General features: G+C 46.7%; 1 protein-coding gene across 6 annotated transcripts in view; it reads right to left on the reverse strand.

The window, feature by feature from the left end:
• Positions 1-400: 400 nt before the first annotated feature.
• KCTD1 (potassium channel tetramerization domain containing 1) overlaps positions 401-15,997 on the reverse strand; it is a 181,066-nt gene continuing 165,469 nt past the window's right edge. For all 6 annotated transcript variants that reach the window (XM_036823132.1, XM_036823130.1, XM_036823134.1 and 3 more), the window contains 2 exons: positions 5,267-5,572; positions 401-1,321 (listed from right to left, as the gene is read on the reverse strand). In XM_036823132.1, the coding sequence (XP_036679027.1) occupies positions 1,163-1,321; positions 5,267-5,572 (465 nt within the window). In that variant the 3' untranslated portion in view covers positions 401-1,162. The remainder of the gene's footprint in view (positions 1,322-5,266; positions 5,573-15,997) is intronic.

Raw genomic sequence — 15,997 nt, forward strand, 5'->3', positions numbered from 1 at the left:
GTGGGGACTGGCGCCCCGGTCACGCCCCAGATGACATCACACGCAGGCCAATCCACCCAAGAGGATCACAGAATCAAGAGACAGAAGAAAATGTTGTAAGCTGCTAAGTTTGGGCGTGGTTCGCTCTGCAGCAAGAGAGAACTGAAATTTGTAAACTCACAGGAAGGAAGGTTTATGTTGCTAACCAATGCAGAATAACAAAGCACTCGAGCTAACACTTCCAGAGCAGGAACAGAACTGTTCAGAATGAGGGTCGACATCCTTATCCTTTAGTGGGTTTGGATCTCAACACTGGCCTCAGCTTTTAGGCCTCTTTTTAATGTTCGACACAGAAAGTTTTAAAATAGAAAAATTCCGTTTTAATACAGCCTCACCCCAACACGTGTGTTTCACACAGACCTTATTTTTTAAACAGAGTTTATTGTATTTAATACATTATAAAATTTGAAAAATTGTAGGAAAGCAGCAGACTCAAACTGGAGCAACTCTAACAAGTAATAATTCTGGCCCCTTTGCAAAACTGATCGGTTTAAAAACAAAGTCATGTTCACATCTGTGAGGCGGACAAAAAAGTGTGACTTCTGTACAAACTACATTTAAAATTTCATGTCTAACGTCTTTCGAATGCAGTGTGCTCAGGAGAGTTGAAGTCCTGCCTAGTCCCCCGTCTAAAGAGAGACATGAAACTTCCATATGCAAAGAAATGCGATTCTAAGTGTTCTTGTTTTTTTAAAAAAGGAAAAAGAAGGACAAAGGAAAAAGAAAGAATGGATGGCTGTTGGAGATGGAAACTGTAAGGAGATGCGTCCTCACTGCTCATGGCTTGTTTATTGGTCAGAGGCCTTGGGAGGCCCAGGACACTTCAAGGCCATCACAGCACCAACTGTAGCTACCACCTTTTTTTCTTTTTTTTCTTTTTTTGCATTTCCTACCTTTTGACATATATATATATATTTATATATTTTTTACACCTTGAGGATATCACTATTCCAATTGTTCCCATATGAATACAGGTGTGGTCTCTATTGGATATAAATGTGTCTTTTATTCAATTTTAGGTCCAGGACTTGGTTTGCTGTCCCAACTGCACATAAATGTCCCTTTCTTGTTTGCATTATTTGTTGTGTATGCTTTCTCCTTTTTGCATAAGAAATATGTCCACTTAGTCCAGAGGCTCTTGCTTTATCCGGATGACGGAGGGTCCACGGGGCGTCCGCCTCAGTTCCCGCCGCAGGACGTATTCGCTGAACTGAGATGAATCCACTCCTCCCCCACAGGAGCCCACGATTTCAAATCCTCTTTGCTGCAACCTCTCGAGGACCTGCGAGGGGCCGAGACAAGCATGCAGTTAGGGGTGAGCTAGGTCCTTTGGCCACATAAACAGCCCAAAGACTGTCCCAAAGTTTGAGATCATGCGCAGCTCTGGTTCATCTTATCCAACCCTTAAATCTCTCTGTTTTTCTGCTTTCAAACAAAGCTCCGGATTACAGGGCAGGAGGGAGCGAGCAAACGTTTTTAACACCTAAAATGTTCCTTCACACGCTAGCTTTACACATGCCAAGTTCATTTACTCATTACAACCACCTTGCATAATGGGTGGAGTTAGTCCATTTGACAGATGAGAAAACTGAGGCTCACTCCTAGTAAGTGATAGAATTGGGTTTCCAACTCAGGTCTCTTTGGCCTCAAATCCCATGTTTTTTGCAATGTGCAACTCCACCTTCTCTACAGAAAGGGAGGGTTCACATTTCAAAGCTCATTTACCACTAACATATATTCGATGAGATGATAAAGACGATGGAGAGACAGTGATATTATCTGAATTTACTCCATCGGTGATGCAGCCTCAACTCATTCACTCTTGACTGGGCCATTGTTCAAATTTCCTGATACTGAGTTAATATATTTCAGCTTGAAAGACTGATGCAATTTCAACAGCAGAAGAAATGGACTATTAAAGACAGTCGAGGTTTATCTACAGCTTTTCAAGTTTGTGGCTTTTGAAATAGTTCTATTGCCTTGTGTGCATCCAGGGAGGCAAGAATAAATGCAATGGTTGTACATGATCTGTATTAGAAAATATATCCAAAAATAAAGATGTTCTAAACTTCTCATACAAACATAACCCATATAATCTCTGATTTTGAAATCAAATACCTAATGCCAGAAAGATCCCTGGGTTTGTCACTACTTGTCTGACACTCTTGAATGCAGGAAACATTTCCTGCAACTCTTAGATACGCAGAAATACAGGAAACTGATCTAGAGCATGCTGTTTCTTTAGGAATCCAACAAATATTAGACTTGCAAATGTTCCCTGCCAGGATTGTGGATATAATTAAATTATATCTACACCACTCTAAAGGCAAGACGACTCAATCATAACTTTAGAAAAAAATGCCTGGCTCAAATTTTTAAAATTTTTGGAACAAAGTGAAATGTTACCAAATAACTCTCAAAATGTAATGTACAGTGAATCCTTACTATGTCTTTTTTTGAATTATTATTTTTTGGTTGGCTACTTTTGCATGGGATATAATCTGCTATTTTGCAAAACAGTTAACTAGATGGGATGGGAAAGCAAGAGTATGCATTCTAAAAATTAAAACTTCAAATGGTGGCAAATTAAAAAAAAACAACAACAAGTCCTTACGGGAACAAAATGAACACTCTTCCCTGCAATGTCTACTTCTGTACATAAATTCACAATGCATATGCACACCAGGCAGCAAAAGGACACTATGAAGAAAACAATCTCTAAGTTCAGAATCAAGCACATTAAGATGTGCTTTGGTGGCAGGTGAATAAAAAGGTGAATAGCTCTCTCGCAGGAGATTTCCCCAGTAGAGGCAGGCATGTAGCTTGTCAGCAAGAAACACCCCAGTCTGCTTGGCCAAACCACCGCCCTGGAAAGGACTTTTTGCCTTGATCAGGAGAGAAATTACAAAGGTAGAGGAAGCTGAACAATAAAGAACTTAACTCTGATATCGTTTGTCTTTCAGTGTTGTTAGGTCGCTAAATTGCTAATATAAGGAAGCCCCTAAGCTCCCTCCCCAGAGGGTCTAATATGCATATGATAATTATTCAATATGATCCAATGTTACCCTGAAGATGGTAAAGCTTATTCCAGTGTAATGCAGATAGCTTATGCTTCTTGACCGTTCCTTTTTAAGCCACAACTTGTTAATAGCAAAGTTCCTTAAAGTTAGTGATCATTTGGGAATATTAAAATCACTTGGGTAGCTATCGGGGCTCCTGTGCCTTCTCCCAAAGCCTCTGAATGCCTAGAGGATGGTGCCTGTCCTCTAGATGGAGCAGGAGCCCGTGTGGCCATGTCATAGGACGAAACTAATCCAGATGAAAAGCCACATCTGATCAGACTCGAATGACTGGGAAACATGTCAGGCTTGTGAATTTCTGATAGTTATTCAGTGGCCCGAGGGGTGGGGACCTAGAGAAGCAACGAAATGCTGTCTAGAGAGAGCTGGGGGAGGGGGGCGGGGCAGGGCGCGGGGAGGAGGGCAAAGGCTTTCAGGGCTCTAGAGGCTTTTCTAAATAGCTGAGGCCCCGCTCAGGAACTGCACAGGGCAGCTCAGGGTGCGATTCCGGGCCTGCACAGCCCAGGGGCCACCCGCTGCCTGCTGGGTTGTGTGCCTTCCTCTGGCGTGCCCAGGGCTCAGTGTCTGCCAGTTTCCTGCTGCTGTGCTCTCAGACACCTGATCACAAAACGTTAAAATGATAAATAGTTGTGAAACCATCCTCAAGAGGCAGAATGGTGGAGTGGGTGCTTCTAGTCTTGGAGTTTGGGAAGAGGTTTTGTTGGTTCAATATTGAATAAAGCCATGGACCCATTCCAATTAAAAAGACAGAGAAAACCCCCAAACCCTCACGCCACTGACTTCAAATCGTTTTGAATCACACAGACCTGGAGTCAAGACCCAGGTGTGCTTCCGTTTTCTCATCAGCAAGACAGGGAATTAACAGTGCTTACCTGTCAGGGTTGGTGTAAGAAGACAAGCACGGACAACGCTTGGCCCAGGGCTGGCACGCGTCAGTCACGACGGTGACCACAATCACCATCGTCTAAGGCACGTGGCCCCTCACACCTTGTCAACCAAACTTCTGAATTCTGCCCTTAAGTCTTCTTCTCCCATAAACTGCTCTATCTCAGAAAATACTCATTCCATTCACCCAGTTCCTCCATCTAAAATCTTAGTCATCTTTGGCTTCTGTCCTACAACCCAGAGCCATCGTCAGAAAACCTTGTCAGCTCTACATTCAAGATATTCAGGGCGGTCCAGTGCTTAGGACTCCGCGCTCTCACTGCCGAGGGCCTGGGTTCAACCCCTGGACAGGGAACTAAGGTCCCCCAAGCTGTGCGGCGCCTCCAAAACAAAAAACAAACAAACAAGATTACTTTGGGACTTCCCTGACAGTCCAGTGGTTAAGACTCCGTGCTTCCACTGCAGGGGGCATGGGTTCAATCCCTGGTCGGGGAACTAAAATCCTGCATGCCGCGCAGTGCAGCCCCCCACCCCAAAAAAAAAAGATATTCAGAGTCGGAAACTTCTCAGTTATCGCTTGGACCAGCTTTCTCACTGGTCCCCTTGCTCCCCCTGGTTTCCACCTGTTGCTGGAATATTCACTTTCAAATACGAGTTACAACGTGTCACTCTCTTGCTCAAAATCCTCAAATGGCTTTCCATTTGACTCATACAAGCAAGGGAACCAAACCCCAAAGAAACCAAAACAAAGAATCCCAGAGCTCTTCCCACCCTCTGTGGGGCACTCCACCATCTGCCCCTGGGGGGGCTCTGCACTACCCACCCCACCTTTACTCGCTTCAAGCCACGCTGGCTTTCCTGATACTCCTCAGTATGTCAAGCACGGGCTCCTACCCTGGGGGCTTCAGAACTCGCTGCTCCTCCTGCCAGGATACCCTGCCCTAGGCATCCTCTTCTCACTACCTGCCCATCATTTAGGTTGGGTATTGTTTGCACCCTCCCACCCCCATTCCCGTAATGTAAGTTCCATGAAAAGAGGGCTGTTGTCTGTTTTCTTCCCTTCTGTATCTCCAGTGCTCATACCAGCACCCGGCACACAGTAGATGTTCAATAAATGTTTGTGGAATGACCGAATGACTGCTGTAGAGGGGTGAACAGTTTACGCCCCCCCAACCATGTGAGGGTTCTCCAGCTCTCTGGAGGAAGGGTACCACATGAAGGCAAGATAACAGCATAACACACAGTGTGTGACGACACTATACCTGGACTGAGTTGAGGTGACAGTAGCCATTCAGTGGAAATCTGATGACGTGCGTTGAGTCGTGATTCCAGCCTGCATTGACGGAGTTACACATCACGTCGCCGATCTCTGGAAACACTTCTTCTATCAAGGATTTGTCACCGCTGAGCGTGATCCTTTCTCCGAGGTCTGGGGCAACACGTACCACGAGGCACTCGCAGGGCCTTGAAAAGCGACCGGTTTCTCTGTCCTGTTTCCATCTTTCCATCTCCAACAACATGGGCTGAAGCTGAAAATATTTTGCCTCTTCATATAACAAAGTGTAGTCCTGAAAAAAAAAAAAAAGGTATTTCACAGTGTAAAATGCAAACATAAGCTGCCAAAAATGTCCACATGTGAGAGGTGAATTTTTCACCCCTGTTATTTCAATAATCAAATCTGGGTGTAAATTTTTCACTTATAACACTTTCATACAGACTCAGTTTGCATTCATTCATTCATTCATTCATTCAGTGATTATGATAGGAGCTAAGGGTATTAAGGGGCAGGTGGGACCCTTCTAAGTGCTTTCATGAAATCCCCATAATTGCCCAGTGACTTGGGAACCATTTTTATTCCCATTTTGCAGATGAGTAAACTAGGATGTGAAAGGATTCACCAAGACTTTTCTCTTTTTGCAGAAAAATGCCTTTGGGTGTTTACAGTTTGTGTCCGTGAGAATCCACTTTATGGCAGCTGGATGGAACGCCTATATGGGTCGAGGCGAGGGAGGTATAGCTGTGCACCATTCACCAGGAGCCTATGCTCCTTGTCGCCTTCAGTGGCAGCTCCAGAACTTCTCACGGGAGGGGGAGGGGCAGGGCCATGGTGGAGGTGGGGCTGGAGAGCGGGTGGATGGGCACCTGGAGGGCACGCATGCTGTTATTACCTAAACTTGCGGGATGGGTGATGGTTTGGGGGAGGCTGATGGAGGACGCACTGCCCTCCACCAGCCCTCGGTGCCCCCATCACGAAGTGAGAGAGGCAAACAGAGTGAGAGAGCCTCAGGCCTGGGCTCCCGAAAGACAGATGTGCAGGAAAGGAAGCTAGTCCACTTCTGAAAATGCAGTCACCCAGTCTTCGGGCGTGGTTTCTTTTTCTCTTGTCTTTTAAAAAAAATCTGTTAAAACACACACAAGCCACTGAATGGGAGGACAGAAGAGGATGACGGGGAGGCAGCAGCTTAGGGAGAATGTTATCAAGCAGGTCAATATTATGTCTAAACGTAGCTATGGCCACAATCATCTCTGGCTGTGAGGTACGTGGACACTTGTCCAGACACGCTGGTTGAGAACATTTTAATCAACTGACACGCATTTCGCCTTCCTTCCACGGGCTGGAGCTGGCAGGCGGTGCCTGGTGCCTGCAGGAGAGCCAATGCCTGAGCCCAGGGCTTGAGGGCCGCCAGAGGCCTCGGGACGGAGCATAGGAGGTCATGACTTCAGGAGAGCTGCTTTATTTGGCACTTTGCTTTTTCTTGCAAATCAACAGCTGGAGCATTATTCAAGGCTTCCACAGAAAACAGCGTGGAGGGGCAAGAAAGTACGAGTGGGCCCCTAGCTGGATCGTCTACCTTCCGTGCTGAGAAACTCGGGCCAGGTGGAAGACATGACCTGGACGCTGGTCAGCAGAAGGGGATGCTGCTTTGCTCTGTCGTCTCCTAGCAACCCCATCACTACAGGAGCCTGGCTCCCTGCAGGAGAGCAGCCCACTTCTCCCATCATCTCATTTCACCTGCTTCGCCTCCTGTCTCACAGGAGATACTGCTCGATTTGAGGTGTTGAGAGCCAAGCTGAGGTGTGGTCCCTCTGAGGGCAGAACCGAGCCCCCCAGACCAGCCCAGCCTGAGGGTAGGAGTGAGGGAACTGCAGGTTCCTCCTGGTCAACCTGGGGACCCCACTACCGTGCCCTGGCCGTCTTTGAAGTCCACCAACTGTGACATACTGACCTTAATATCTTACTTACTCATCAAGATGACAGCTCTCAAGGAGAGTTAAACAGTACTGAGAGTTACACAAGCAATAGAAGTGAGAACTTCTGCTACTGCTTTTTATTTTCCTGTGAGGTTTAATTACAAATTTTAGCATGAAAAAGAATCTGGACTCTGGTGAAAAACATGCCATCAAGTCTTCAGATCTTAAAAGTGCTCACAGCAGTCTTCTTGACCAACCTTGACCCTATGGAGGACTCCTTTCTAATATCACTGAGTAGTGATCATTCAGCCTCTGACTGAATGCTTCCAGAGATGGGAAGCTTACTACTTAACAAGGCACAGTATTTACTTTGTTTGAAGCTGTGATTGTTGTAAATGTCTTTGTTAGAATGACCTGAATTTCCTGTAACTTCAACATATTTGTTCTTAATTCCGCCCTCTGGGGTTTCAGTGATCTTAATCTTTGACATGTTTACCCTTCAAACATTTGAAGACAACTGTTATGTCTAAATATTATTCAGGCTGAAAATACCCAATCGTTTCAGCTCCTTTTCATTTGTTATGACTTCGAAGTTCTTCAACACCTAGTACGTACAGCTGACCCTTGAACAACACGGGTTTGAACTACACGGGTCCACTAACGTGTGGACTTTTTTCAGTAAATAGGTACCACAGTGCGACATGATCTGCAGTTGGTTGAATCCGCGGATGTGTAACTGCAGACACAGAGGGCCAACTAAATCATATGCAGATTTTCATCTGCGAGGAGGGTTGGCCCCCCAATCCTTGCATTGTTCGTGGGTCAACTGTACTTGAATTTGTCAACATGCTGCCTAAAACCCAAACCAGAATGGAACCTAACATTTCAGATGTGATCTCATGAGTGCACTGCACCGCCTTTGCTTGGCTGGACACTGTAACCGCTATGAATGCAGTCTGTATTAGTTCTCTGTTGCTGCTGTAATAATGATCACAGGTTTAGTAGTTTAAAACAACATGAACTTATTCTCCTATAGTTCTGGGAATCAGAAGTCCACGATGAGTCACTGAGGCTGTGTTTATTCTGGAAGCTCTAGGGGAGAATCCATTTCCTTGCCTTTTCCAGCTTCCAGAGGCTGCCTGCATCACTTGGCTTCTGGTCCTGCATCACTCCCCGCTCTGCTACCGTTGTCACATCTCCTCCTCTTACTCTGACCCTTTCCCCTCCTTCTTTCACGTGTAAGGATCCTTTGAGTATGTTGGGTCCACCTGGATTATCCAGGATAATCCCCCCATCTCAAGACCCTTCATCTAGTCACGTCTGCAAAATCCCTTTTGCTGTGTGAGGTGACATAGTGATAGATTTCAGGAATTAGGACATGGACGTCTTTGGGGGGCATCATTCTGCCCACCACATGGCATAAGGTCACATTAGCTTTCCTGGCACCCCCACAGTCCCATCACGCTATTCACATTCTGCTTATTTGGCTTACGGTGAAATCCCTACACCTTTTTCACCAAGCTGCTATGGAGCTAGGTCTTCCTCATTCAGCGTTTGTGAAAAATGTTAAGTCCTCCATTATTTATCCCTCTTTAAATGACATACTGTAGGCTCTGAGTTTGTTCCAAGGTATTGAGAAAAATTCAAATTCTTTCACCCAATGTTCTCGGTCTCCCTCTCGTTTTTGTGTCATTTTGAACTGGGTGTCCTGTTTCTATGTGTGAATCATTTCTAAAAGTCCTGAGAGGACAGGGCTACGTACAGGCTTTTGTTTAGGCTGACAGTCAGGTAATAAATTAAGTCTCCGGATTCTGGCTGCCAAGTGGTTATACAATCTGTAATCCAGCCCATAACTGTGGCATTTGTTAGATTCTTGTTGAAATACTGTGTGTTTGGGTGGGACTCCAGGGGAAAGGCTGGAGGTCTGGGAGGGGCTCCAAGTCACCATATTGCCAGATAGTCCCCTTAACTGTTTAGGGCTCCAGTCTACTTACCTGTCAAGCAAGTGGAATCAATAGCATTCAAGTTGCTTCCAGCCCTGCTACTGTATGAGCCTGTGTCCGTGCCAATGCCCTGATCTACCAGTTTGACTACCATAACCCCAAAGTAATGAGACTCACAGGGCCTGGGTTACAAGTCCCCCCTATGCTGACTCTGACCTCCTCCTTTTTTCCTCTGAGTTCACAAACCAAGTGTGTAATAATCCACTCTGAAGTCCGCCCATGGACTGACAGCCCCTCCCTACATAAGATTGCTCACAGTTATCATTAGCTGCTCTTGGAAAATTAGGGAAACACTGGCCCTTATCAGCCTTTTGGCCCTGCTCAGCGACGTCTCAAGGACCCTGCTAGTTAGCTGTCGTTAAAGTGAAGGATTAAAAGGGCTCCCCCGAAGGTCATCCTGCACCTGGGACGTCATCTCACAGGCCTAGCCTTGAACTACCTCAAGCTGCCAGGTGTTCTTTTACTGTCTCTTGACTATCTTGGCTCCATTTCTTCCTTTACCGCTGCGCCATCTGGTCTGCAGGAAGGGCCGCCCTCTGCGCTAGGGAGCGAAGGCTGGAGAACAGCTGAGCACGTGCGCTTGGCGTGGCCGTTGGCTCCCCACTCTGACTCGCCTCCCAGCATCGTCCCCCACCAGCCCGAGCACCAGAAAGGTCACCCCGTAACCATCTTCTGCACAGCTAAGCTCACGCTGGCTGTTCTTTTCACGGCAGGCTCCTTTACATCCGTCCTTCTCTGCTTCCTGACGCCCGCCTCCCATCTCATCCGAGAACTCCCTGCAGAACAGATTCAGTCTCCACGGCCACTCTCTCCAGAAACCTCGTCCTCCTTTCCTTCCTCCATCAGGATCATATAATTTTACTGTCTACATTTCACGTTGTTTAGGGTTTATCCTGTTTCCTTTTAGATTTTCTGGCCTTGTGCTCATCTCTTTTGGTATCTCAATCTTTTGAAGTCTTTTTCCCTGAAGACTCAGTTCCTATCTGATGATGCCCGCCTTCCTTTCATTGGCTTTTACAAACTCTAGATGACTCAGTCTCTTGTTCCCAAGGGATGAGGTGGAAATGGGCAGGCGTTTATGGGGCTGCAGCAGGTTTGGCCCCAGTTCTTCTTTTGAAGGAAGTGAATCCAAAGCATCCGTATCTGCTTTCAGCAAAGCAGGTCCAGAATGTTCTAGTGGCCATTATTCTTCTCTGCTCCCACGCTGATTTTACCTTCTCTCGTTAAGACAGCATCAACCATATCTCTTGCTTAGCCTCATACTCAGTAAAAGATAGATTATTCACAGACCTATTATCCTGTTTAAATAATTTAAAATCCTAGAATGTATATTTTTAAAATACAAAAAATTTTTTTTTTCAGATTTGCAATAATTCTGAGAGGCAGAAAGATCAAGATCTCATTTTACAGGTGAATACACTGGGCTTCCCTGAGACCTTGGAGAGAAGTACATGGAACAGGAAAGTAAATGTGGGTGGACCCCAAAAGGCAGATGGGCCATTTTTCAAAAGCTTATTTCTTGATTAAATATTTGAATTCGGAAGACATTTTCCATACAGGGAGGAAAGTGATATACACAGTATATTGGTTTCCTACTGCTGCTGTCAGAAATTACCACAAATTTGGTGATGTAAAACAGCACAGATTTATTCTCTTGCAGTTCTGGAGGTCAGAAGTCTGAAACGGGTCTCACAGAACAAAGATGGGGTGTTGGCAGGGCTGCCTTTTTTTCTGGAGGTTCGAGGGGAGAATCAGGTTCCTCGTGTTTTCCAGCTTCCAGGGGCTGCCCACACATTCCTTGGCTCGTGGCTAACCATCACACCACTTCCTTCCTGATATCTTCTCCGACTCTGACCCTCCAGCCTTCCTCTTTCACTTCTAAGGACTCCCGTGGTTCTCTTGGGTCCACCTGGGTTATCCTGGATCATCTCCCCATCTCCAAACCCTTAAACTTCATCACATCTGCAAGGTCCCTTTTGCCACGTAAGGTGACATTCACAGGTTCTGGGGATTAGGATGTGGACACCTTTGGGGGCCATTACTCAGCCTACCACACATGGCTTCTAGCTCCACAAAACCGTTGAAAGGCTTATTTCACGCCTAATGTACTTGAAGTTTCACAGGTCCTTCCACTCAAAAGGCAACTCAGCCACTCACTCATTCATTTTAAGACCTGTTTATGTGCAGCGGCCATGCTAGGTACCGTGGGCACAAAGAAGGTTTTTCTACGAGGAATGCATCCACCTCCTCCCCGGAGCTCTAGAAACTCTTCTCCTACCCACGCTCGGGACAGGGGATCCTGCTCCGGGGTCTCCTGGGCCGTGCTTGGTTCCCCAGAAGGCAGGGTGTGTATGTATCTGGGCACCTGCAAAGAGGAGGCGCCAAGACAATGAGGGGAAATGAAAGGATTTTATATTCTACATTTCAGCGATAGCATCCATGTAGTCATCAGAAACAAAAACAGATCCTTATAAAACTTTGCTTTAAAAACATTTGTTTTTTAGGGGGAGGTGGGCCATCACAGTTTTTTCAGTGTTTGAGGTTTGGGACCTCTAAGGTTCTTAATTTCCCTGGCTCTATAACCCTCCTTTCCTCCCTCCCTTCCTTCCTTTTCTCCTTCCTTTCAATTTTCTTTTTTTAGAGCAGTTTCGTTCACAGCAAAACTGAGCAGAAGTTAGAGAGGCTTCCCATATGCCCCCTCCCCCCACCCATGCACAGCCTCCCCGGCTACCCAGAGCCTCCACCAGACTGGTCCATTTGTTACAATCTATGAACTTACACTGACACATCATAACCGAAGTCCTCACGTTCACTCTCGCTGTTGAACATTGTGTGAGTTTGGACAACTGTCTGATGACATGTATCCACCATTATAATATCATACAAGGTAGTTTCACTGCCTTAAAACTCCTCTGTGCTCCGCCTAGTCTGCTCTCCCCGCCCCCAAACCCCTTCCTTTTCTTCAAAGCCCAGGAGGACTGGCCCACTCACTCCTTTTGCCCTGCTACCACTTGGTACTTCTGGCCAGGAGGCTTCTTCCCTGTTCAGCACCATCTGAACACCATCTGCCAGCTCCTCGCGACCACTCCTTTTCCTGGGCCAAGGATGCCCAGGCCTGATGGCTACTGAAGGTAACGCGAGAGGTGGCAAGGTCCCTTCTCTACCCGGCCACTGTCTCCACCCCCCACTCTCTGACTCTCCCAGAGAAAAGCTAAGGTGTCCACAGGCGACAATGACAGGGTGCTGATGGCAGATGCATGTGCATCTGGAAGCCACACCCTGGCGCGGCAAGTCACCGGGTCACGAGGCTGCAGGAGTTAGGGCTCATGTGCAGGTGTGGCGAGGGCCAGGGCTGGGATGCTATCTGACAGGGCGCCGAGGGCAGAGCCCAAGGCAGATCCATGTGCATCTGGAAGCCACACCCTGGCGTGTGGCCAGGGCTGGGATGCTATCTGACAGGGCGCTGGCGCTGGCTGCTACCTCTGGTTACTGCAGCTTGTCCTGCCTCGGAGGGGGTGTCCTGGGGAGAGGGAGAGAAGTGGGGCTCGGCAGGCGTACCAGGAGCAACGGTCTCTGCAGCAGGGACGCAAACTCTAGGTGGCAGAGCTGAGACTGTGGGCGGGGGCCGACATCCTGAGTGGGCACCCTCTCAGGTGCTAGGGAAGAAGAAACTTCCGGTGGGGGGCGGGGGGGGGTCTCCCCAGCTCAGCACTCTGCCTCCTCTGAGAAAGTTCGTTCCTCAGGAATGAGTACCTAGAAGCCACGTCTGTGTTGCCACAGCTGATTGGCTAAAGCACCAGCATCGGAGCCAACTGGAGCCAATCAGATGGTCTCTCTGTGGAACCAAAAAAGGGGAGAGAGACCCTGGGCATTGCTGGGGCAGAGCCAGGTTAAGGGCAGCATTCTAGAAGCCCACAGACTCCCACAACCGAGGTTGTCAGAGCTGCCCTGGTGTTTCCACCCCTGAGAGAATGTTCCCACTAATTCTGTGAGATAAACGAGAATCCTTCCCATAAATCCTTCCTTCCTCTTTTCCTTAAGCTAGGACATTTTGCAGTGTCTGGAGACATTGTTGGTTCTATAACTGGGAGGGGTTGGGTGCTACTGGCATGTAGTGGGTAGAGGCCGGACATGCTACTCAACATCCGACAATGCACGGGACAGCCGTACCACAACAATCATGTGGCTCAAAATGTTAATACTGTGAGCTGAGAAACTCTGAGCTAGACAGGAATCATTTTTGTTGCAACTACAGGAGCACAGAATGCACCCTGATTGAATGGTCACTCCTAGCATCATTAATGGTGATTCAACCACATGTGTTTGCTAATGTGACATAATATGAAGTACCCAACATCACTGGAGATGTATTCTCACCAAAACATTTAACTTAAACCTATCAAGTCTTTAGATACAAGTTACAGTTTACAGGAAATGAGAGGTTAGCGTAATGAGCTCACATGACAAAGCAACCAGACAAATCCAGATGGTGGGACATTGTGTAGGGCAACTGGCCCGGTCTCTTCAGCAAGTCAGCATCATATTAAAAGGGACTATGCTAGATAATAAAAGGAAGGGACATAACTAGGTTCATTGAGGTCTCGGATCAGATACCAGCTTGGAAAAACCACACAGAAGGGACTTCCCTGGTGGCTCAGTGGATAAGAATCTGCCTGCCAATGCAGGGCACAGGGGTTCAATCCCTGGTCCGGGAAGAACCCCCATGCCACAGAGCAACTAAGCCTGGGCACCGCAACTACGGAGCCTGTGTGTCACAACTACTGCAGCCCGCAGGCCTAGAGCCTGTGCTCAACAAGAGAAGCCACCGCAATGAGAAGCCCGCGCACTGCAACGAAGAGTAGCCCCCACTTGCCACAACTAGAGAAAGCCCGCGCGCAGCAACAAAGACCCAACGCAGCCAAAAATAAAATAAAAAATAAAGAATCCCTGGATCAAAAAAAAAAAAAAAAACCCCCACATAGAAAGGACATTCTGGGGGTCAACCAGGGAAATCTGAATATGGTTGCAGTATTAGAGGAAATAAAATTTTATTAAAATGGAAAGGTAGAGATATTGTCTGAAATAAGCATAGCAAAAGACCCAGAAGCCTATGCACTAAAGTTTTAACATCGGCAATCTCTGAGTGGTGGGAATATACTGTTGAAACTTTTCTTTTTGCTTGTCTATTTTTCCAGATTTCCTACAATGTACATATACTTCTTCTGCAATATTAAAAGGTTATTAGAAATAACTAATAGACTTTTGAACTTAAGCCAGGGAGAGGTAAGCTGGAGGCTGTCTGGTAGCAAATTTTTCTTTATCTAAGAAGGGGAGACATCTATCCAGAGACCGCAAAAGATGTTAGCAACATGGGGGCACTTACCAAAGGGGTTCAGAATAGAAGCCTAGAGAGGGGTAATTTTGTGGTTCCCCATCAAAAAAGGAACCAAAGCTCTGGACTCCTGATGTGCTGGGAATGCCAACTGTGTGCATGCGTGTGTATATGGGTGTGTGCACCCACACACGCCCATGCATGCCTGGGAGTGAGCAGAAGACAGAGCAACAGTGAACAAATCAGTATAATTAGGGGTGAGGGGAAATGAAGGGAAGTTTTATTATTATCCATAATAAAACACGGCAGAGAAGTTCTACAATCACTTATCTAGAGAACAGATTCCAACGCCTTTCAGTGGGAGCAGCGCACAAGCAGCTGCCACTTAAGTGGTGTTCTGAAGTATGAAATTATCTAAATTGTTAAATGGGTATCTAGCTCAGACGGCACATTTGCAGAACGAGATTTTCAGGGTCATAGGATGCTGTGATTTCAAGATTTCATGCATTTGCTCAACCCAGCGTTAAATAGCTGGAGAGGGGAGCAGCTCATCAAGGAATGCTCTCCCTGCAAACCCAGTAAGAGAGATTCTCTCCACAAGCCAAATGCCGTGTCCCTTTTCCAAGGTCAGGAGATAAACTCTGCCAAGGAAGAAAGCACTATAGTACTGCTCAGGGACGGGCAGACTGAGCCCATCTGTGTGCGCCCACGTTTGTGATTCGCACAGACTGCGGTGGATGCACTTCCATCATCACCTGCTCTTTGGCTGCTCTGCCAGGTTCCAGACTCCCTGTAATTTACAGCCTGTCACCCAGAGGTTCTGTGGGAAACATTTCAGGGCCCTGGGATACGTGAGTTTCATCTGACATGCTTTTTGTCTTTTTCCCCAAGTGTGGGCTACAGTTAAAACCTTAGGCAATTAAAGGGTGTGTTCTGTGCTTAGAATTGATGAACAGCAGGTCTTTCAGAGCTCTGGAATCCCAAGGGAGCACCAAAGGTGCAGAGAAGCACCCATCCCAATCCTAGCCGGGGGGCGGGGGGGGAAGGTGGGGGGGTGGGGTGGGGGTGGTGACTGGGTGAGTCCTCAGGGACTGTCTTCTGGAATGGGCCACAGCTTATCTCCCATGCAGTTTTTCTCTCCCCAGCATCCAACCTGAATATTCTTGGAGGAAAAATAATGCCTGCCACATTTAAATGTGTTTAAAACACCTAGCTCTGTTTCTGGAACATAAAGCAACTAAAAACAAATGGCTATTATCATTTTCTGACTGTAATTCCCCATAAATTGTTTTATATTCCCTGGACTCTGCATCTCTTTTAATCATGGAAATTATAAATTAATATACTACCCTGACAAGTAGCTTAGGATGATGATATTACATACATACATGTTTTATATTTTCCATTTAGTCCTATATGATTTTAAATGGAAGTGTACTCTGCCTACTTATAGTTAGTTTCTGGTC

Source organism: Balaenoptera musculus, chromosome 14 (assembly GCF_009873245.2).
Source record: "Balaenoptera musculus isolate JJ_BM4_2016_0621 chromosome 14, mBalMus1.pri.v3, whole genome shotgun sequence".
In the NCBI taxonomy this organism is placed as follows: domain Eukaryota; kingdom Metazoa; phylum Chordata; class Mammalia; order Artiodactyla; family Balaenopteridae; genus Balaenoptera; species Balaenoptera musculus.